The sequence below is a fragment of the Pleurodeles waltl genome, chromosome 1_2 (genome assembly GCF_031143425.1).
Source record: "Pleurodeles waltl isolate 20211129_DDA chromosome 1_2, aPleWal1.hap1.20221129, whole genome shotgun sequence".
Taxonomy (NCBI): Eukaryota; Metazoa; Chordata; class Amphibia; order Caudata; family Salamandridae; genus Pleurodeles; species Pleurodeles waltl.
Window position 1 is genome coordinate 597,980,611 of NC_090437.1, and position 17,541 is coordinate 597,998,151.

The 17,541-nt window shown below is 45.0% G+C and overlaps 1 protein-coding gene across 1 annotated transcript in view; it reads left to right on the forward strand.

Annotated features, from left to right (window-relative positions):
- The first annotated feature begins 2,425 nt into the window (after positions 1–2,425).
- Positions 2,426–17,541, forward strand: part of PGRMC2 (progesterone receptor membrane component 2) — a 102,030-nt gene continuing 86,914 nt past the window's right edge. Inside the window, exon 1 of the mRNA XM_069242294.1 lies at positions 2,426–3,105. Coding sequence (XP_069098395.1) covers positions 2,694–3,105 — 412 coding nt within the window. The 5' untranslated portion in view covers positions 2,426–2,693. The remainder of the gene's footprint in view (positions 3,106–17,541) is intronic.

Genomic DNA, 17,541 nt, shown 5'->3' on the forward strand with positions numbered 1-17,541 from the left:
CCACACTTGTAACATCTGACGTTGCCTTTCTCTACGGTCTCATTACTAATTTTTCCTTTACTGGACACTTTCTGCACAAAGTCACATTCCTGAACACAATCACAAGAAGAACCTGGAAGTGCAGATTCAGCATGGATGCCATGACCTGCACCCTTCATCTCCTTGGCCCATAAAATGGGATGTTCCATGCTCTCAGCGATGATCTGAGCTTCCTGCAAGGTTGAGTTCTTAGCTAGTAGTTTTTCTTCGACCCTAAGGTTGTTAGTACAACGCACAAGTTGGTCACGTATTAAGGAGTCCGTGAGTTCAGCAAAGTCACATGTTTGAGCCAACGTCTTCAGTGAAGCAATGTAATTGCCAACCCTTTCATCTTTAGCTTGCACTCTCATAAAAAAACTTGTGTCTTTCCATGACAACATTTATGCGACCACCAAAATGTTTTTTGAGCATCATAAGTGACATTTCATAAACATCTCTAGGTTCACCCTCAGCTGTACCAACAGTTATCAAATCAAGGCTGTCATAAATATTTTGTCCCTCAACTCCTAAATTGTGTAATAGAATGCCTTGTTTTCTTGCAGGGGAAAATGTATCTCCACCAATACCAATTAAGTATGAATCAAATAAATGTATCCATTTTTTCCATGGTAGAATTGGTTCACCTCGTTCAGATAAGAATTGTGGAGGCTGAGACATGCTGAGGAGAGGCTGATGAGTCATTGTTAATAATAAAGGATATCAAATGTAGATAAAACTTTCAGGTAAAAGATTCTTTTGTTGTACTTCCTGAATGTGCTTCGTTGTACTTCCTGAATGTGCCAAAGTTCTTGTTATGTTAGCACACTAGTCTATATTCATTTCCTGTCGTAAAGAAACTTCCTGTAAAAACTATGTTTCATGAATGTCAGTGAGAGCAGGATTCACCAGGATACAGTAGGTTTATGCTGTTGAAAATGTAATAATCATAACAGTATTTATGCATATGGCAGCAACAGTCAGAGATGAAGACAATAGGCGTAGAAGGTTTAAAAAAGAGTACGAGGTGCGTGCGTGTTCAGTAGAGCACATCATCTATTTCTGATGAAAAAAAACGCGTTGCTCAGCTGCCATTCTCAAAAGCCGAAAACACACAAATAGCTGTATTCTGCGCGCGTATTAGTCTGTAGAAATGCGCTTTGTTCACAGTCAGCTGTATCCACCAAAAAGGCTTAGGGAGGTGCGCGCGTGTATTTCAACAAAGTGCATTACCAACATTCAGCTGTTACGATCAGCTGCAATTCTACACGGCTGTAGACTTAAGAAAATGTGCGTGCGTGTGTCGGAAAACAAAGCACGTCGTTGACAATCAGCTGTCGTCCTGAAACACTGAATACAGTCCGAAATGCGCAGCGCTCCAATTTCACCTAAATCACGTGGGTCCGATGAAGGGTGGATGCGGCTCGTCGCCAGTTGACACGTAGACTCTTTCTTCTATTTAACGTCTTTTTATTGCATCCACCCAGAACAGCATAAACAGCAATCCCTTCACAGTGACTCCGGTGTCTCCTTTCCCTCGATCCTCAACTGTCCTCCGTAGAATCCCCAGTACATTCTATTGCCAAGGTAATTACGATGGCAGCACCGAAAGATTCACGCTAACTACAACATAACACAATCTTGTTGCCCTTCACATGCCTCGATTCCCAGATGAGACATACTGCACCAGCGGTACATTTTCGAGGCAGCTAACCTGTCAAAAAGTGCACTGATACTTCACTAAAGTTATGTTTACACAATGCAAAGCCATTATGTTTTTTTCGCGATCTTGTCACACTGCAAATAAAGTACTTTGTTTTCTCAGAATGTATGGACACTAAAGAATTTTATAAAATTACGCTATTTATGGCTCTCACATATTTTTGGCTCTGGAAAATGGGCACAATGCGTGCGACAAGAACAAAACTGGCTGCTGCTCATAGAACTTGTGTTTTCTGTTCTTTTTTTTTATTATTGGGCGTGGAATACGCCCTTCCGACCTTTCTCATTTCCCGCGTGCCATGCTACCTACCCCATCCACAGGATTTTTCTTTGAATGTTAGGACTTGTAGACTCGTTTGTTTCATATTTTAAAAGGACACGACTAGTCCCAGAATCCAAAGAAAAAAATGGACTGGCGCACCATAGCATACCTGGACCCAGGAAACTTGGCAGCTATTGCCCAGACTCCCAAATTGTAAGGTCTCAGTACACACCTAACTATGGCACTAACTACTCGTTCTCTACAGCTCAGCTACCGTCGCCGCTCTGCCCGGAGTGCCATGAACGTTAATATTTCCCATCCTAAAATGGCCGCTGAAGCGTAGGCACGTACCAAGCAAGGGAAGCACCAGTGACCGCTCTAGTTTCTCTTTCTGATTTCCACGACAGCTCTACGGTGCGGACTGTCAAACACTGTAGGCGCCACCGTTGCATCCAGCGCATGCGTGACCCCCATTGTCGCGCGCTAATTGAGTGGCGCTAGACGACGGCTTGAGCCTCCTGGATCGCTAGAGCCGACACCCCACGCCCTCCTTGAGAGCGTGCTGAGCTTGCACGCGGCCTCCCCAGTGCTAGCGCGCCTGTGCTGGATCGTCGGCTGTTGGGGAGTCGCGCGGCTGCGCAGTGGGCCTCGCGTGGGCTCGGGTCTGCGTGTCTGCCGGGTGTGTGCGGCGGAGATGGCGGGTGCAGCGGAGGAGGCTGCCTCTCTCTCGGCGGATGAGCTGGGAGGCGAGCCAATGCCGCCTGTCGAGGAGGAGGGGGTAGGGCCAATGCTGGTGGTCAGCGGGGTGCTGGTGAACGTGGCGTTGCTCGGCTTGCTGGTGTTTGGAGCCTGGCGCTTGTGGCAGCATTGGAGCGGTCGGCGGGACGGCCCAGGAGAGGGCACCGAGGGTGAGGCCCCCGCCCTGCCCCGCATGAAACGCCGGGACTTTACTCTGCAGCAGCTGCGGCAGTACGGGGGTGGGCCCTGTGTAGAGGACGACATCGGAGCTGAAGGGTCCTCTGCCCCACCGGTAGAGCGCCGCATCCTACTGGCTGTCAACGGGAAGGTCTTCGACGTGACCAAGGGCAGCAAGTTCTACGGTCCTGGTGAGCAGTGCATCGGCCTTGGAGGGAGGGGCACAGGAGGATGCTGGTTGTGGGTGCATGTACTTACCGTTCTATTTAGCGGCGCGGGACAGTCATCGGTAAGGGGCGTGTGTACTGTGGGAGCCTGTTCTGGGGTGGTTTAGATGCAAGTTGGCTACCAGTACGTGTAGAAGCAAGGGAAGTGGAAAGGTGTGTTGGGTATGAGATTTTATTGTTGTTTGTAGGTGGGTCTGCCAAGGAAGTCTGTTAAGAATGACTGACTTAGTGTGGACAGATTGGAGCATTTCTCCGCAGGCCACTGGGTCTTGCAGTTTGTGCATTCTGGTGTTGGCCCATGGGCTCTTCTCCTTTGTGGTGCTTCGCACTAAGGGAGGTGCGCCCGCGTGGGGCTCTTATTATGCGCTCAACATTTGTACGAGACTCCGTCACTTTTTCACTCAGTTTTTTTGACTAAACAGCTGGCGTGGCTTGATCTGAGCCTAATGCTGCCTGAGCTCCAGCAAGGCCGTTCACCGTAAATGCTGCTGTAATCGACCTATCTCGTTTGCGATGCAGGCCGGGAACTGGTTGGCCCATTTGCACTTCTGAACCTAGTGCACCTCAAACCTTTCGGGGAGCACTGACAGATCCCGTGTTCGTAGACTGGGCTCTCCAGAAGTGGCAATTATCAGCTGCGCTTTTAATCCATTCCATGAATGTCTCATCGTCCCATTGGCACTTTCATACCTCCCTGCCAAGGTTTAAGAAAATTTGACAGTCCCCGATGTTTAAGATTTATCGCGGAAACGAGGCTGATATGTGTTGTTCCAATTCTCCGAACTGCACCTCCTACTTCTTGGATTGTCTTAATTACCAAGCATGTTTAGCAGTTTGTAAGTACGCCCGTGTTTCTGCACGTGACATGCACAACCTCGGTGTTCTTCAATTTTAACCCTTATAATTGCGAGTAAACGAAAATATTTTAATGCATTATTTTGTTTATTTATTACTCTTCCTGTTAATTACGAAACCATAAATATGTGCGAACACGTAACGTCATCAAGGGAATCCGAATCTTTCTGTGACATGCATTACTTTTTCAGGGAGCTGAAGCCGCTTTGTTGGGTCCATAGGCTGCAATAGTTGGCTACAGTTCCAACTTTGAGTTTTCGGTTAGTTTGGGATTTCTGTGTTTACATGTATACGAAAATAATACATGTTTTTTTTTCGCCTATACCTTTTGGTTTGTATACTGTGGAAAGAAATGCACGTCTTTTGAATAGTCTGCGAGCCATCCCCTCTCCATTACCACCTCGGCAGAACATGGAGAAGCACATCAATCAAGTGGCACTGATGTTAAACAAGTTTGTTGATGTTAATCAACTTTTACTGATTTACCTAGACTAGTACACCCCTAGTGATAGGTTAACCAATATAAACATATTCAGCACTGAAACTGATAAACCATGCGGCATTAGGGAACGTCATCATCTAGGTGCAGGGGGCATTCCAGCTGTTGTCATTCTGTATTACTTGCGTAGAGGCATTCCACATTAACAGCATTGTTTTACATTACTGCTGGCAACCGTACCTGATGAACTGAAGTGATCACTGCTGTTAATCTTTCATATGACCACTAACGTAATCTTGCGTGATGTGGTCATTATTACAACTTCAGGATCGTTAGTAGCTCACAGTGATTTTCATTGAACACTGTGCAATCTTCCCTCTTATTTGCCGGCACAAACTACAGCCTTATTTCTCAATAAAGCAAGGAAGCAAAGGGTGATGAATCTTCCTACATTTAAAGTTACTCTCAATAGTTTGTACATGGTATACCCATAAGGAGCTCACATCTTTGCTCGTGCTCGTCCAGACCACTCCACTGGCCCTTTCCTCTTTCTGTAAGGCCAGGAAGTTCCAGTTGGTCAGCAGCTAGACTGCTGACCTGCAATATGTTCGGCTGTGCATGGCTGACATTACTAACATGAATAGCTTTTTTACATAAAGGGTTGGAGAATCTTGTGCTAGACACAACTGGGGCAGGAGCAGGCAATAGGTTGCTGTACTGGAATATGGGGAATTGGGGCAGGCTTAGGATAAAGGAATTGTGTGCTGTTGGTGTGAGAAATGTTGCACCCTAACGTGGGTTGAGGTACCCTTTTATTGTTAAGTGGTGATACCCGCTTATTGTGGAGCCACATGGAAGTAGTGCCTGTTCGTTGAGGTGTAATATTCCCCCCTCTTGCCCCCCCCCCCCCGAGAAATGGGGACTCATTGTACTTGAGTCAGATAGGGTGTGTTGATAATGGCCCTTGTTGCAGGGTTATCCCCAAACTTTTTGCCTTCTATTTTTTTTTTCAGGTCTGTTTTTTGCTGGTTTGTCGTCTCTGCACACTTTACCACTGCTAATCAGTGCTAGAGTGCAAGTGCTCTCTAGGTAAATTGTACTGTTGATTTGGTTTATCCACGATTGGCATATTTGATTTACTGGTTAGTCCCTAGTAAAGTGCACCAGAAGTGCCCAGGGCCTGTAAATCAAATGCTACTAGTGTGCCTGCAGCACTGATTGTGCCACCCTCATAAGTTGCCCTGTAAACATGACTCAGACCTGCCACTGCAGTGTCTGTGTGTGCAGTTTTAAACTGCCAATTCGACCTGGCAGGTGTACCCACTTGCCTGGCCCAAACCTTCCCTTTTGGTACATGTAAGGCACCCTTAAGATAGGCGCTAGGTCACCCCATGGGCAGGATGCAGTGTATTTAAAACGTAGGGCATGTACTGGTGTGTTTTACATCTCCTAACAGTGAAATACTGCCAAAATCGTGTTTCACTGTTGCAAGGCCTAGCTCCCTCATAGGTTAACATGGGGGCCACCTTTACATAACTTTAAAACGCAGATTCCTTTTGAGGGCAGATAAGAATATGGAGTATGGGGTCTCTGAACTCACAATTTAAAAAAAACATATTTTAGTGAAGTTGGTTTTTAGAATGTGAGTTTGAAAATGCCACTTTTAGAAAGTAGACATTTTCTTGCTTAAACTATTCTGTGACTTTACCTGTTTGTGGATTCCCCGTCTGGGTCAGTTTAACAGTTGGGCTGTTCACCCCTCTCCCCCAGACAGTGACACAAATGGAGCTGAGATGTAACCTGCATATCTTGATGAGCCATCTGAGCTAGAGTGAAGGGAGGAGTGGTCGCTTACACCTGAAAGGATGGTGCCTGCTCTCACACAAGGCAGTCTCCAACCCCCTGGTGTGTTTCGGGCCTGGGCTAGACAAGGAAGGAGCTTGCAAACACTTGAGTCTCTGCTTTGAAGTTTGCCAACTTCAAAGGCAGAACAGGGTATAGGAAGACGACCCAAAATTCCAGACTTTTAGACTCTTTCTGGAATCAAGAGGAACCTGTGCAAGGAGAAGAGCTAAAGAGCTGGAGGAGTACTGTCCCTTTACTGTGCTGAACTGGCCTGCAGTTGCTGCCCCTGTCTGAAAAGAGTGCAAAGGGTGAACTTTGCTGTGTATCCTACTTGAGAAAGTTCTCCAAGGGCTTGGAGTAGAGCTTGCCTCCTGTTTGAAGTCTCATGGATATCAAAGACTTCAGTTTCATCTGCCTACAGCACTGGGAACTGTGGTTTTGTGCTGCAGCAGAAGAAAAACCACACAACGCCGCCAACGACGCTGCTGGCCTGCACTGTGATGTGCCGACACCGCATGGATTCACACTGCCCGCTTCACACCGCGACCCTGGTCTCACCGATGCCTTCATTGGACGACTTCACCGAGCCGCTGCTTGCACTGTGACTTGTGGGCCCCGCACTCTGGCATCACCTGCTCACACCGCAGCCTGGGCATCTCTGACGGCGCTGCTCCTGATGACGACCATGCCGCTGCCTGCACCATGGCCTGTGGACACTGCTCGTGAGGAGCACAAAGCAACGTCTCGTCCCGCACCGCAGCCCCGGTCCACCGACTTCAGCACCTTCGACTCCAATGTCGTTACCAGGCATCCCTACCTGAGCCGTGGCCTGTGGACACTGCTTGTGAGGGTCACAAAGCACTGTCCAGTCCTGCACCACTGGCTTGGCGCTACCAATGACAGCGCTTCAGCAATGACCGCTGCTGCCTGCACTGTGACCTGTGGTCACCGCACATCGCACCGCCCTGCCTCACATCGCAGCCCTGGTCTCAACGACACTGCTGCCTACACTGTGACCTCTGGGCACCGTATGTTGCATCATCCCACTTTGCATCGCAGCCCCGTCGCCATCCACGCTAGTGCTCCTGACTTCATCAGCTTGGAGTTCGATCTGCCACGTGTGTGACTTCAAAGGCCTGTCTACTCCCACACAGACTCCAGATCCGATGCCACTCTCCGGAGCTTATCGTGAGGATCACGACACCGTGCAAATCCAAGGTACTGTTTGCGGGTCTCCTCAACACCATAGCTGGCCCACAACGCCGTAGCCGGCCTGAACTGTTGTTTTTGTTGATCACGACGCCGTGATAGCCCCAGATGGTGCTATCGACTTCAAGGAACTGTAGTTTTACAAAATATCTTTAGCACTGTATGTTGGGTTTTTGTTGTTTTGGTCTTGTTTTACACAGATAAATATTGGCTATTTTTCTTAAACTGATGTGGTGTCCTTTTGTAGTGTTTTCACTGTATTGCTGTGTGTTATGTGCAAATGCCTTACACATAGCTTCTGAGATAAGCCTGACTGCTCGTGCCAAGATACCATGGGAGTGTGCAAGGGTTATCTGGGTATCTCCCTTATCCTGAATAGAGTGATGGTCCCTACTTGGACAGGGTGCAAACCGACTGCCACCTAGAGACCCCATTTCTAACCGGGTGGATGAATATTTATGCTTTTGTAAAGGAATTTAGCGTTTGTTTCTACACAAAGGGCGGAGGACTATGAATTAGTGCCAGAAAAATGTACATGCATGAAAGGAAATAAGTGTTTAGGCATGAACCTAACTGGAAAATACTTGAAGATGGTCCTGTTTTGTTTTCCGAGGGTACTGAACTTAGTTTGGTGGTCAAACTTACTTTTGAATGTAAATGTGTCACATTTTCAAAGCTGTGCTGAAAGTATCAGGGTGAATGACATGCACTCTGTTACAGCTCTAGGCAGATGGATGCCTTGATGAAGTTAGGGAAGATGTAAGGTGGATGTGGGAAGGTTATAAGGACCACCCCAGAGTGCGTTGGAGCAAAGTGAGCCCCAGTACAAGGCTGCCTGGGAGAAGAGGTTGGATGATGAATGCCTTCATGTGGGCAAGTGTACAGAGGACAATCCGTAAATGGATGCAAGACTGAATCAGTAGTATCTGATAGCAGAATTGGAAAGAGTAAACGGCTCCCAGTTAGCATCTGCAGGGGTGTTGAATTTAATAAAATATCTACTTGCCCCTGGGACATGTTGTTTCATAAGTGTACTTTTCCTGTAAAGAAATCTACTTGTCCCTTTGGTGCTATATAGTGTGGTGACAAGTTATTGCAGCAATCTATTATTGGAGCTTTGATAATAGCCTTTCTGATTATGCTCGGGCTCGTTCTATAGTAGGACTTGAATACTATCAATTTCTTTATTTTGCCACCTATCTGCATACTGGGGCGGGAGGTAGTGGTAAGTAATAGTTCCAAGGTTGGAATGCCTTTTTTAGTCTCTGCACACCTATTAACTTTAATGTTTTAAGGGTTTTCACTAGCTATTCTCTAATCATTTCACATACTGAGAAAGGTTGGAAATATACTCATGGCAAGGGTCCGAAGTAAAACTTCCAGGGTTGGGGAAAAAATGGTTAAAGGGAAAGTGAACTTATAAACGCTCAACAGATTTTTGCATGATCAAATCTACACCTGCACATTTGCTCATGCTAAAATACCATTCACAAATACTTTCAAGGACTAAGATTTCCTAGTCTACTTCTGTAAATTCTTGTGAATTAATGAAATACGCAAATATACATTAATGTAAAAACATAAATCATAGGTGCACTTTTGTGACATTCTTTAAGAATTGGGCCTCTAATTGGGTCTGATGTCCAACAACACCTTTTTTTAAATTAAAATTATATCTATCCATCTATCGGCTGGCTTCACTGTGACTGAACCTACTTGTAGAACCCGCTTCTACTCAATGCCTAGATTCACTCACACATAACAAGTTCCATGCTCTACAAGTTCATCTTATATTACAATGATTGCAATCTTCTCTCACACAAGGAACACACCAACACAGAAAATAGTTTTGTTCGGTGCCAGGAGCTAGTGTCGCAGTGTGTCCTTATTGTGATCCAAAAATATTTTTCCTAATATTTGTGACAGCAGCTTCCACAGCATTTAAGTTTTACAAAAGCCATGTGGAAACAGACACACATTGACAAAACCAAAAGACTGTCTGCCAATGATGGAGCTATTGGCTTTTCCAGTGCTTGTTTATATTCGTTTCCCATACTCTTGTTGAAACTGCTTATACTGACTTTCCATTATTATGAATATTACGTTTACATTTTACTGAATGATGCTTCAAAGAAATGGTACGTAAGTTTCACAGCAGCTTAGCGAAACATATATATATTTTTTCCTGGTTGCATTTTTTTGTGAATTTTATTTTGGAAACAAACCATTGATCTTGCATTCAAGCTTCTGCAAACATTTGCATTTAATCATAGAGCATTCTGGGAGCATTATACAGAGCCTCATATTTTAAACTCTTCAAATGTGTGCACATGTTGTTTTACTGGAACCTCTGTCAGTAGCGCAGTCCGAGTGTACAACATTTATTTAGAACACTTACCCTAATAATAAAGGCTTTGCATTAATGAACCTTAAATACTATTTCTGAACAACATTAAAATATAGACATGTTATCTCAAATGCAGCCAGTTTCTGTCCCTGCTCTTTAATGTGGTACTGTAAATTGGCACTCAAAGGGTTTGTGCTGCGGGTGGTTGGGCCTACTTGTCCCAAGGACAAAATATGCTTGAAAACCTGTTGTCCTTAACCCCAAACAATATCTCCTGGGCATCAGGCTATATGAATTCCACGCTCCTGATCTGCATATACCCACAAATAACTAGTTGCTGATAAAGGTTTGTATGAGACGGAAGTAGTACATTTCTGATGTAACATAAAGGTTGAGTTCCCTTCCACCCTCTTGGGTCTCATTTATAATCAGGACTGTCTCTTGCTTTTTTGCTTGAGCTCTCTCAAGATACAATCAAGGTTAATCTCTTGAAGGCTGGTGGATTTTCTGATGCACGGACACTGATCAGACTAATCTATTTGCCACAAATCAAATATGAAACAAATATGGGAGTTTTCACTCCTTTTAGATGCATGTGACTAATTATATTGTCAATTCCTTTGGACTCTGCATCTTACATTGCGTATAACAAATGCAGTTGTTTTTTTTCTTTTTTTCAATGCAGTTGTATTTGCATTTTCTGTCATGTCTTGGTAGTGCAGACCACTGTTTGCACTTTTCTTCTTCACTGGCTTTAAATAAACAATTAACAGCAGTATGCCTTGCCAAGAGTTTCGTTAGAAATTGATTTCTTACTGGTAGGCCCACTTAACATTTCTTGAGGTTACCTGTGCTGACTGCTTCCTGTTGAGTTTGTCAGGTCTTAAAACAAATCTTTTTCCCCAAGGTACTATATTAAACACCAAAACAAGTTCTCTACATTAGTTTGTTACTAATGCCTATATATGAAGCAGCAGAGATTTTCTTATAAATACAGCAAGAAAAATTAACAGCGCATCCTTGGTGTGAGCAAACTGGGATCAAAAGGTTTTAGAGAATTGACACTTGAGTAACTTGTGCAAAAGGCTCCACTATGTGACAGGATCTACTGTAAATGTTGAGGTTTTTGGTGGTGTGTTCACATTGATGCCATTCTTTGGGAAAATGCAGTGAATAGCTTAGACATATTCCATGGCAGTACACTGCTTTTAATGGCAGATTCGTTTATGCACATGGCGATTCCTTTGGCCAACCAGGAAAAATAGTATCCCACACTGTCTGGCAATAGCAAACAGATGCTGAAGGCAGTAGTGCTTGTTACTTTTAGTGGGCTGAACTCCTACAGTGTAGCATAAATTGAAATCTTTAACTGGCACTTCACAAAACATTGAAGGCTGCTTTCTCACCAACGTGTATATTTGCACCACAAAAAATGTCAAACAAACTTTTTGTATGGGAAGCAACTCCTGCTACTACCATATTTATTGACCTTGTTGGACGAAGGCATTTCTCAGAATATTTTCTATGCAGGGAAAAACACACATGCTGGGTGTTAGAGCACCAGTAACATTTTTTCTAGCTTACATGTCAAGAATTTTTGATTCTGTTAAGGGCACGGAGGTGAGGATTATGCTTCTTTGTTTTACTACACTTTTTAACAGCCTTTAATAGTAAAGTGAAATAAAAATGACAATACCCATGTATCACATAATACACACGTCGCATGCCCCAATCACAGGCCAATATCCCATATAAATGCATCATGCCACCCTATTGTGTTCTCTTTATTTGTTAACAGTTCCAGAAGTACGAAAATTGCAGTCAGTTGAACTTCTAGTCGCCGACAGTCCAAACCTATCCAAAAGTGGACATGTAAACTTCACAACTATTTTCTGTCAAGGAAGACCACCAGCTCAACCGGAGAGTGGATGGGGCTTCCGAGAAAAGCCTTTCCTGGATGTAGAAGGTTACAGTCAACAGGACTCCTTCCCATGAAAAACTTGGATCCAGTCTTTATGAAGAACTTCAACCATTTTTCTGGTAATCTCCTAAAACAGAAATCATGCACTGTAGAAAGATGTTCAAAACCAAAAATTCCATATACTGCATAATATAAACTCTCTCTCTCTCTATATATATAGATATATATATATATATGATCTACATTCATATTTACAACAACAGTTGATACAAATATATAGTAGGATATTCCTTGCCTCCGTGTCCTTAATAAAATTGAAAAATCTTGATGCGTAAGCTAGAATTTTTTTTTTATTCTATGTCCGGACTGGAGGCTCTGATCATGTTTGTTCAAAGCTGCGTCACCACCACAGACACTACATCAAAAATAGGTTTATAATAGAATTTGCGAAATATAGACTCAGATGACCAGTCTGCTACATTCATTATGTCTTCCTAACAAGACCCTAAGGCATATGATTTTGACGCCATGGCCCACCTGATTGAACGCGCTCCAAAAACAGAGATATCGATACCAGCTTAAGCCAACAACCATCTCATCCATCAGGCTAAGGTATCCACTGATATAGGTCGAAAGGGTTTCTGAAGGGCAATAGGCAGTTGACCACTCCTACTCTTGAGAATTGAGACAAGTAACTGCTTCATAGAACTTCAAACATTGAACAAAAACGGTTGAGGATTCTCTGGAAAAAATTAAATAGGTTACTGACCTGCAATTATAATTCGTTTGTCTAGTAATATTAAACGTCATACCTTGCGGTAAATAAACTCTGCCTGAGTGGTCCTGAGTATGTACATCTGATACTCTTACATGAGATCAAACGGAGTAACACAGTCAGATTAGCCGAGATTTGTTTACACAAGGGGTATTATTTGTTGGCCATTTCTGCAATCATTTGAGCACTATATTTAACATCCCAGAGGGACAAGTAGTTAGGTTGAAAGTTTGACATGCAAATACCCTTGATTACTTTGCAAATCATAGGGTGTTCACCCACCAGTTTACTGTCCACTGGAAGATGACCAGCTGAAATTGTGGATCTAAAATCACCATCCTATAAGCCAAGCCTGATAAAGTTAGTACAGAAAGTTGACTTATCATGCAAGGGACTCCCCCCCCCCCCCCCCCTCCCCCCCCCCCCCGAAACGGGATCCAAATCCTGCTTGTTACACCAACTATCCCATCTCCTCCAAGCTGAGGCATAACATCTGTTGGCACCACGTGCCCATGCTTGCCTGAGGAAGTCAGCAGCCTGCTGCAAAATACCTGGGGTATTCCATCTTTCCCTAAAGCATCCAGGCCATCAACCAAAGGTGCCCTGAGAGGATTAAAGGATAAAGCAGACCATCTGAGTTCAACAGCAGATCTAGGCAGGAAAGAATGAGAATCAGAGGAGAACATGCTAGCACGAGGGCTACCTGGAACCATGGCTGAGCTCTGTTTCCGAAATAAGCTAGAACCTTCGATAGGTGCTGAATTTTTAGCCACTGAAGAGTTCTGTAATGGAGGGTCCCAGAAAAAATGGCCTGAATTAACGATTCAGACAGAAGGTCCACAATCTTGGAGTTCGACCTCAGTGATAGTTTATTTAGATAATGCAGACCTCAACTCCCTCTTGATGTTGCAAATCTGTTGAGAGAGGAGAATCAAGTGGGTCGGAACTGAATTTATCTGAAATCCCAGGAATTTCGATGTGCTGTGAGGGAGCAGCAGGGATTTCTGGGAATTGATGATTAATCTCAAGCTCTGAAGAAGGTGGGTGGTCCAAAAGAGATGACTCAGGAGAGATTGCGTATCGTGTGCCATCCACAGAAGATCCTCTAGATAAATTATTAGATGAACTCTACGGGATCTGAGTGACTCCACCACGGGTTACATCAGTTTGGTGAAGCACCATGTGGCTCCTGACAGCCCAAAAGGGAGAGCTTTGAATTCCAGAATTTGGTCTTGCCACCTGAACTACAGAAATTCCCTCTGTAGAGGGAAAACGGGAATGGACAGATAAACATATTTGAGGCGCAGTCAGACCTTCTAGCAGAATATCCCTTAACATATGAATTCCCTCTATGTTGAAATGCCTGTACAAAACCCAGAGGTTCAATTCTTTGAGATTCAGAACTAGATGGTGTCCACCCCTTTTGTTCTCCGCGAGGAAAATGGGGCTGATGAAGCCTTTGGGTTGAGGAATGGTAAGAGACACTGCTCCATTCTCTTTAACAGTGATTGGATTTCTGAGTATATAAAAGACTCTTCTATCTGGGGAAAAATACTTTTGTTTTGGCGGGTTCAGTTGAATAGGAGTACCGTAAAATTCCAGTTTGAAACGTTAAGTAGTCTCTTAAGACCCAAGGGTCACCAGTCATTTGTTTCCAATTGTGTGAGAACATACTCCCTTTTCAGAGAGATTCTTTTTTGGGTCGGGGGAGAGAAGGAGGGGGTGGAAGGTGGGGGGAGTCTTACCTCAATATCCTGTGTCTTGGATTGCTCCTTGTCAACTCTGCCGGAAGCGAGGACATCCCCCTCGAATGTGCAGGGTAGAAGGTGGATTCTGGGGATTCTCCATACCAGCCACCTCTACCCCATGGGTAGAATCTTTGTTGAGACCCTTGGAAGGAACCTCTGCCTGACTGGTGCCCTCCATAGTGCCCAGCCCTTCTAAAAAGGCCTTTCGTAAATACCTTTTTGAGAGACATTTGTGCCTTATCAATAGTGGAGTAAGTAGAGCAGAATTTTGCAAGTTCTTTTACAGAGGGACCTGCAGACAGCTGTCCTTCTGCTACAGGACCATCCTCTGAGGTGGACAAATCATTGAGTTTTGGCTCGATCTGCATAAGGATCGATCTCCGACACTCTGAAGATATAGCACAGTTGGTATTTCCAAGTTGGCAGATAGCTCTCTGTGCTCAACCAATAAAAATATCAGTATCTATTGAGGAATTGGAGTCCTTGGTGTGATAAGCTAATTATAGAATCTAAATTAAAGGACCAGCCATGTCCAGTAGTTTATCTTGGCAATTACGCCAAGCCCTATCAGGGCCCTTCTTGGGGTACTTTGCATATTTCTTCATGAATCTGACCATGATGGCGTATCAGCAACCTTTCCCTGTAAATCAGGTTGATGGCATTCAGCCCTTAGGTGAGCTTGATCTTCCTTGACTAAGCTGTACCGCAGGTGAGGTGGTACACATTTTGCTACCTCAGGATGAGGTGTCAAATTAGAGGCCCTGGGATGAATAGTCTCAGTTCGATCAAAAGTAAGCACTTTAGGGGGTTTAGGTGGAGACACTTGTTTCTCTTAACTGGGTCCTGGCCTGTCTGCATCATCACTTTTGATATGAAGTATCAGAATCCTGAGATTTAGTCGAAGGGTGAGATGGGGAAGAATCAGGCTGATGAGTGTTACAATCATGTTCATTGGCCCTCTTGTGGCATAGTTTGTCAAAGGCTTCAGCATGAACTTCTGTCTGGGCTTTAGCCACTGATTTGCCCTTACCCGGCTGGGTTGGTTCCTTTTCAGATGCCGGGTGCCTAGGGAATTAACCTTGGTGGTGGGCAGTAAATGGACCCAAAGCCCGGACAAGGGCATTGCTTAATGATCGCAGCAGTCTGAAGCCTCCACCAGATAATTTCTAACTGGTTGTTGGTATCGTCTGGGGGAAATTCCCCCATCTGCCCCATAAGGGTCCCACTGAGTCATTCTCTAGTAAGGTAAATTTTTTTGAAGAAAAAACGAGCAAGAGAGATTAGGGTGGGGTGGGGTTGTGGGGGAGTGTAACCCCTGCCACACAAGACGTGATGTGCCTAAGGTAAGGTGTGGAGGGAGCTGCCTGGATACATGCTAGGCAAAGGTCTAGCTCTATTTTACAACCCTGTGCTCACAGCAAGCAGGGCATCAGTAAGGGTACCAAGGAAATTGGTGCCTGATATATAAAAAAAAAAAAAGAATGAGCCTGTTGCAGATGCGAACATGAGGGAAGAAGCTTTCCGATCGTTGCTGGCGCACTCTGCACAAGCGTGTTGAATTCCTGCCTCGGAAAGCAAAATAGGACTGCGCTTAACGAAGCGAGTGCGTCTGCTCCATAAAAGGCAGTACACGGTGGCTGGAAATGCTGCACGCTAAAACAAACACACGTCTGGAGATGTGTAAAACTGTAGAGAAGCGTGCTGAATCGCATCGCTGATGTGCCAATGGCATCTTGAACATATGATCATGAAAAGAATGAGTTACTCGACACAATGAAACATCCAAAATCACACATCTGTATGAAAGTACTTATCTGGCTGTGCAGCAGCAAAGGAAGAGGACGCAGTATGGTGGCATGTCATTTTTATATGGGCTTCTGAGCTGCGATTAGGACATGTATTATGTGATACATGGGTATTGTAGTTTTTGTTTTGCTTTACTATGTTTTGCTGCTAAAAATTGTAATAAAATAAAGAGAAGCATAATCAGAGCCTCTAGTCCAGACATAGAATCTCTCCAAAGCCTGGAGTGTAGCATTTTGGAAAACTGTGACTTTAATATATGGGTTAGCATGACTTCCATAGGAGAACATTTGGGGCATGCTTTTAATCGCCTACTTTTACTTCACCATTTTTTTTAGATTGTGGTTTAGATCTAGAAAGACAATTTTTAATTAATTTATAAATGCTATATATAAAGCATGGCTCTGGACACATGAATTGTAGTGGTCCATATATTTTAGAGAGCATGAAGAGATAACAGTTCACTATAGTAAATTATTTACAGAAATTTGTCTACTTGCTGTTGTGGGACAAAATGAAATGGCCGACTGCAGCCCCAGGGACCCCATCCTCTAGGTCCACCACCTTCTATTAGGGGAGGGGTACATGGCTCTCTTCACCCGAGCTGTGTATGGACCCAGGGACCCCAACTCCTGGGGTCTCCACCACATTCTAAATGGGAAGGGGGGAGCGCAGCCCCCCCTCCCTGGTCCGATTTCGGCCCTGGGGACCCCATCCCCCAGAGCCCGTCTAATTAGGGACAGGTGCTGCTTGGCCTTCCACCCTTGGCTAATTTCTGCCTCAAGGACCTCATCCCTCATGGTGTGGTTAATAAAGGGTGGGTGCGTGCCCTGCAGGGCATCCACTGCATCCTTTGTGGGGCTGCAGGGGGAGCCAGAATTGCTCCCGCCTGCAGGGAACAGATAAAAATTCCTGCTGGTGGGAGCAATTTGTTTTTATCTGTTTCCCTGCCCGCTTAAGTGTGGACATGGAAACAGAAGAAAACTCTGCTCCCAGCGGGCTGGTGCATTTTTCATGCTCCCGTCCGATGGGAGCAGACTTAAAGTAGGCTTCCGCTTTTAAACACAGGTTTCCACCACTATGTTTTGGGAGTGGACAACCCGGGACTGAGCTGGCACTGGGGATGGGGTTCCCAGGGTCATTATTGGCTCTGGGAGGGGGCTGCAGTGCTATCCTCCCATTTGTCTGCAATGCCTGGCCCTTGGGATTGGGGTTCCTGGGACTGTAAATGTCCCAAGGAGGGGGATGCTGCGTGGGCCCATCCCCCCCCCCCTTTTTTCCCACAGCTGGGCCTGGGGGGGGGGGGGGGGGGAGCTTTTGGGTGGGGGGGGTGGAGTTTGGTCGCCAATTGTCCCAGAGAGGGGTGGGGGACCACAGGCATCCCCCTCCCCACAAAGTATTTTTGAAACACCTCTCACCTTGGGTGCCAAACCAAAGCAAGTGTTGTAATAAAAACAA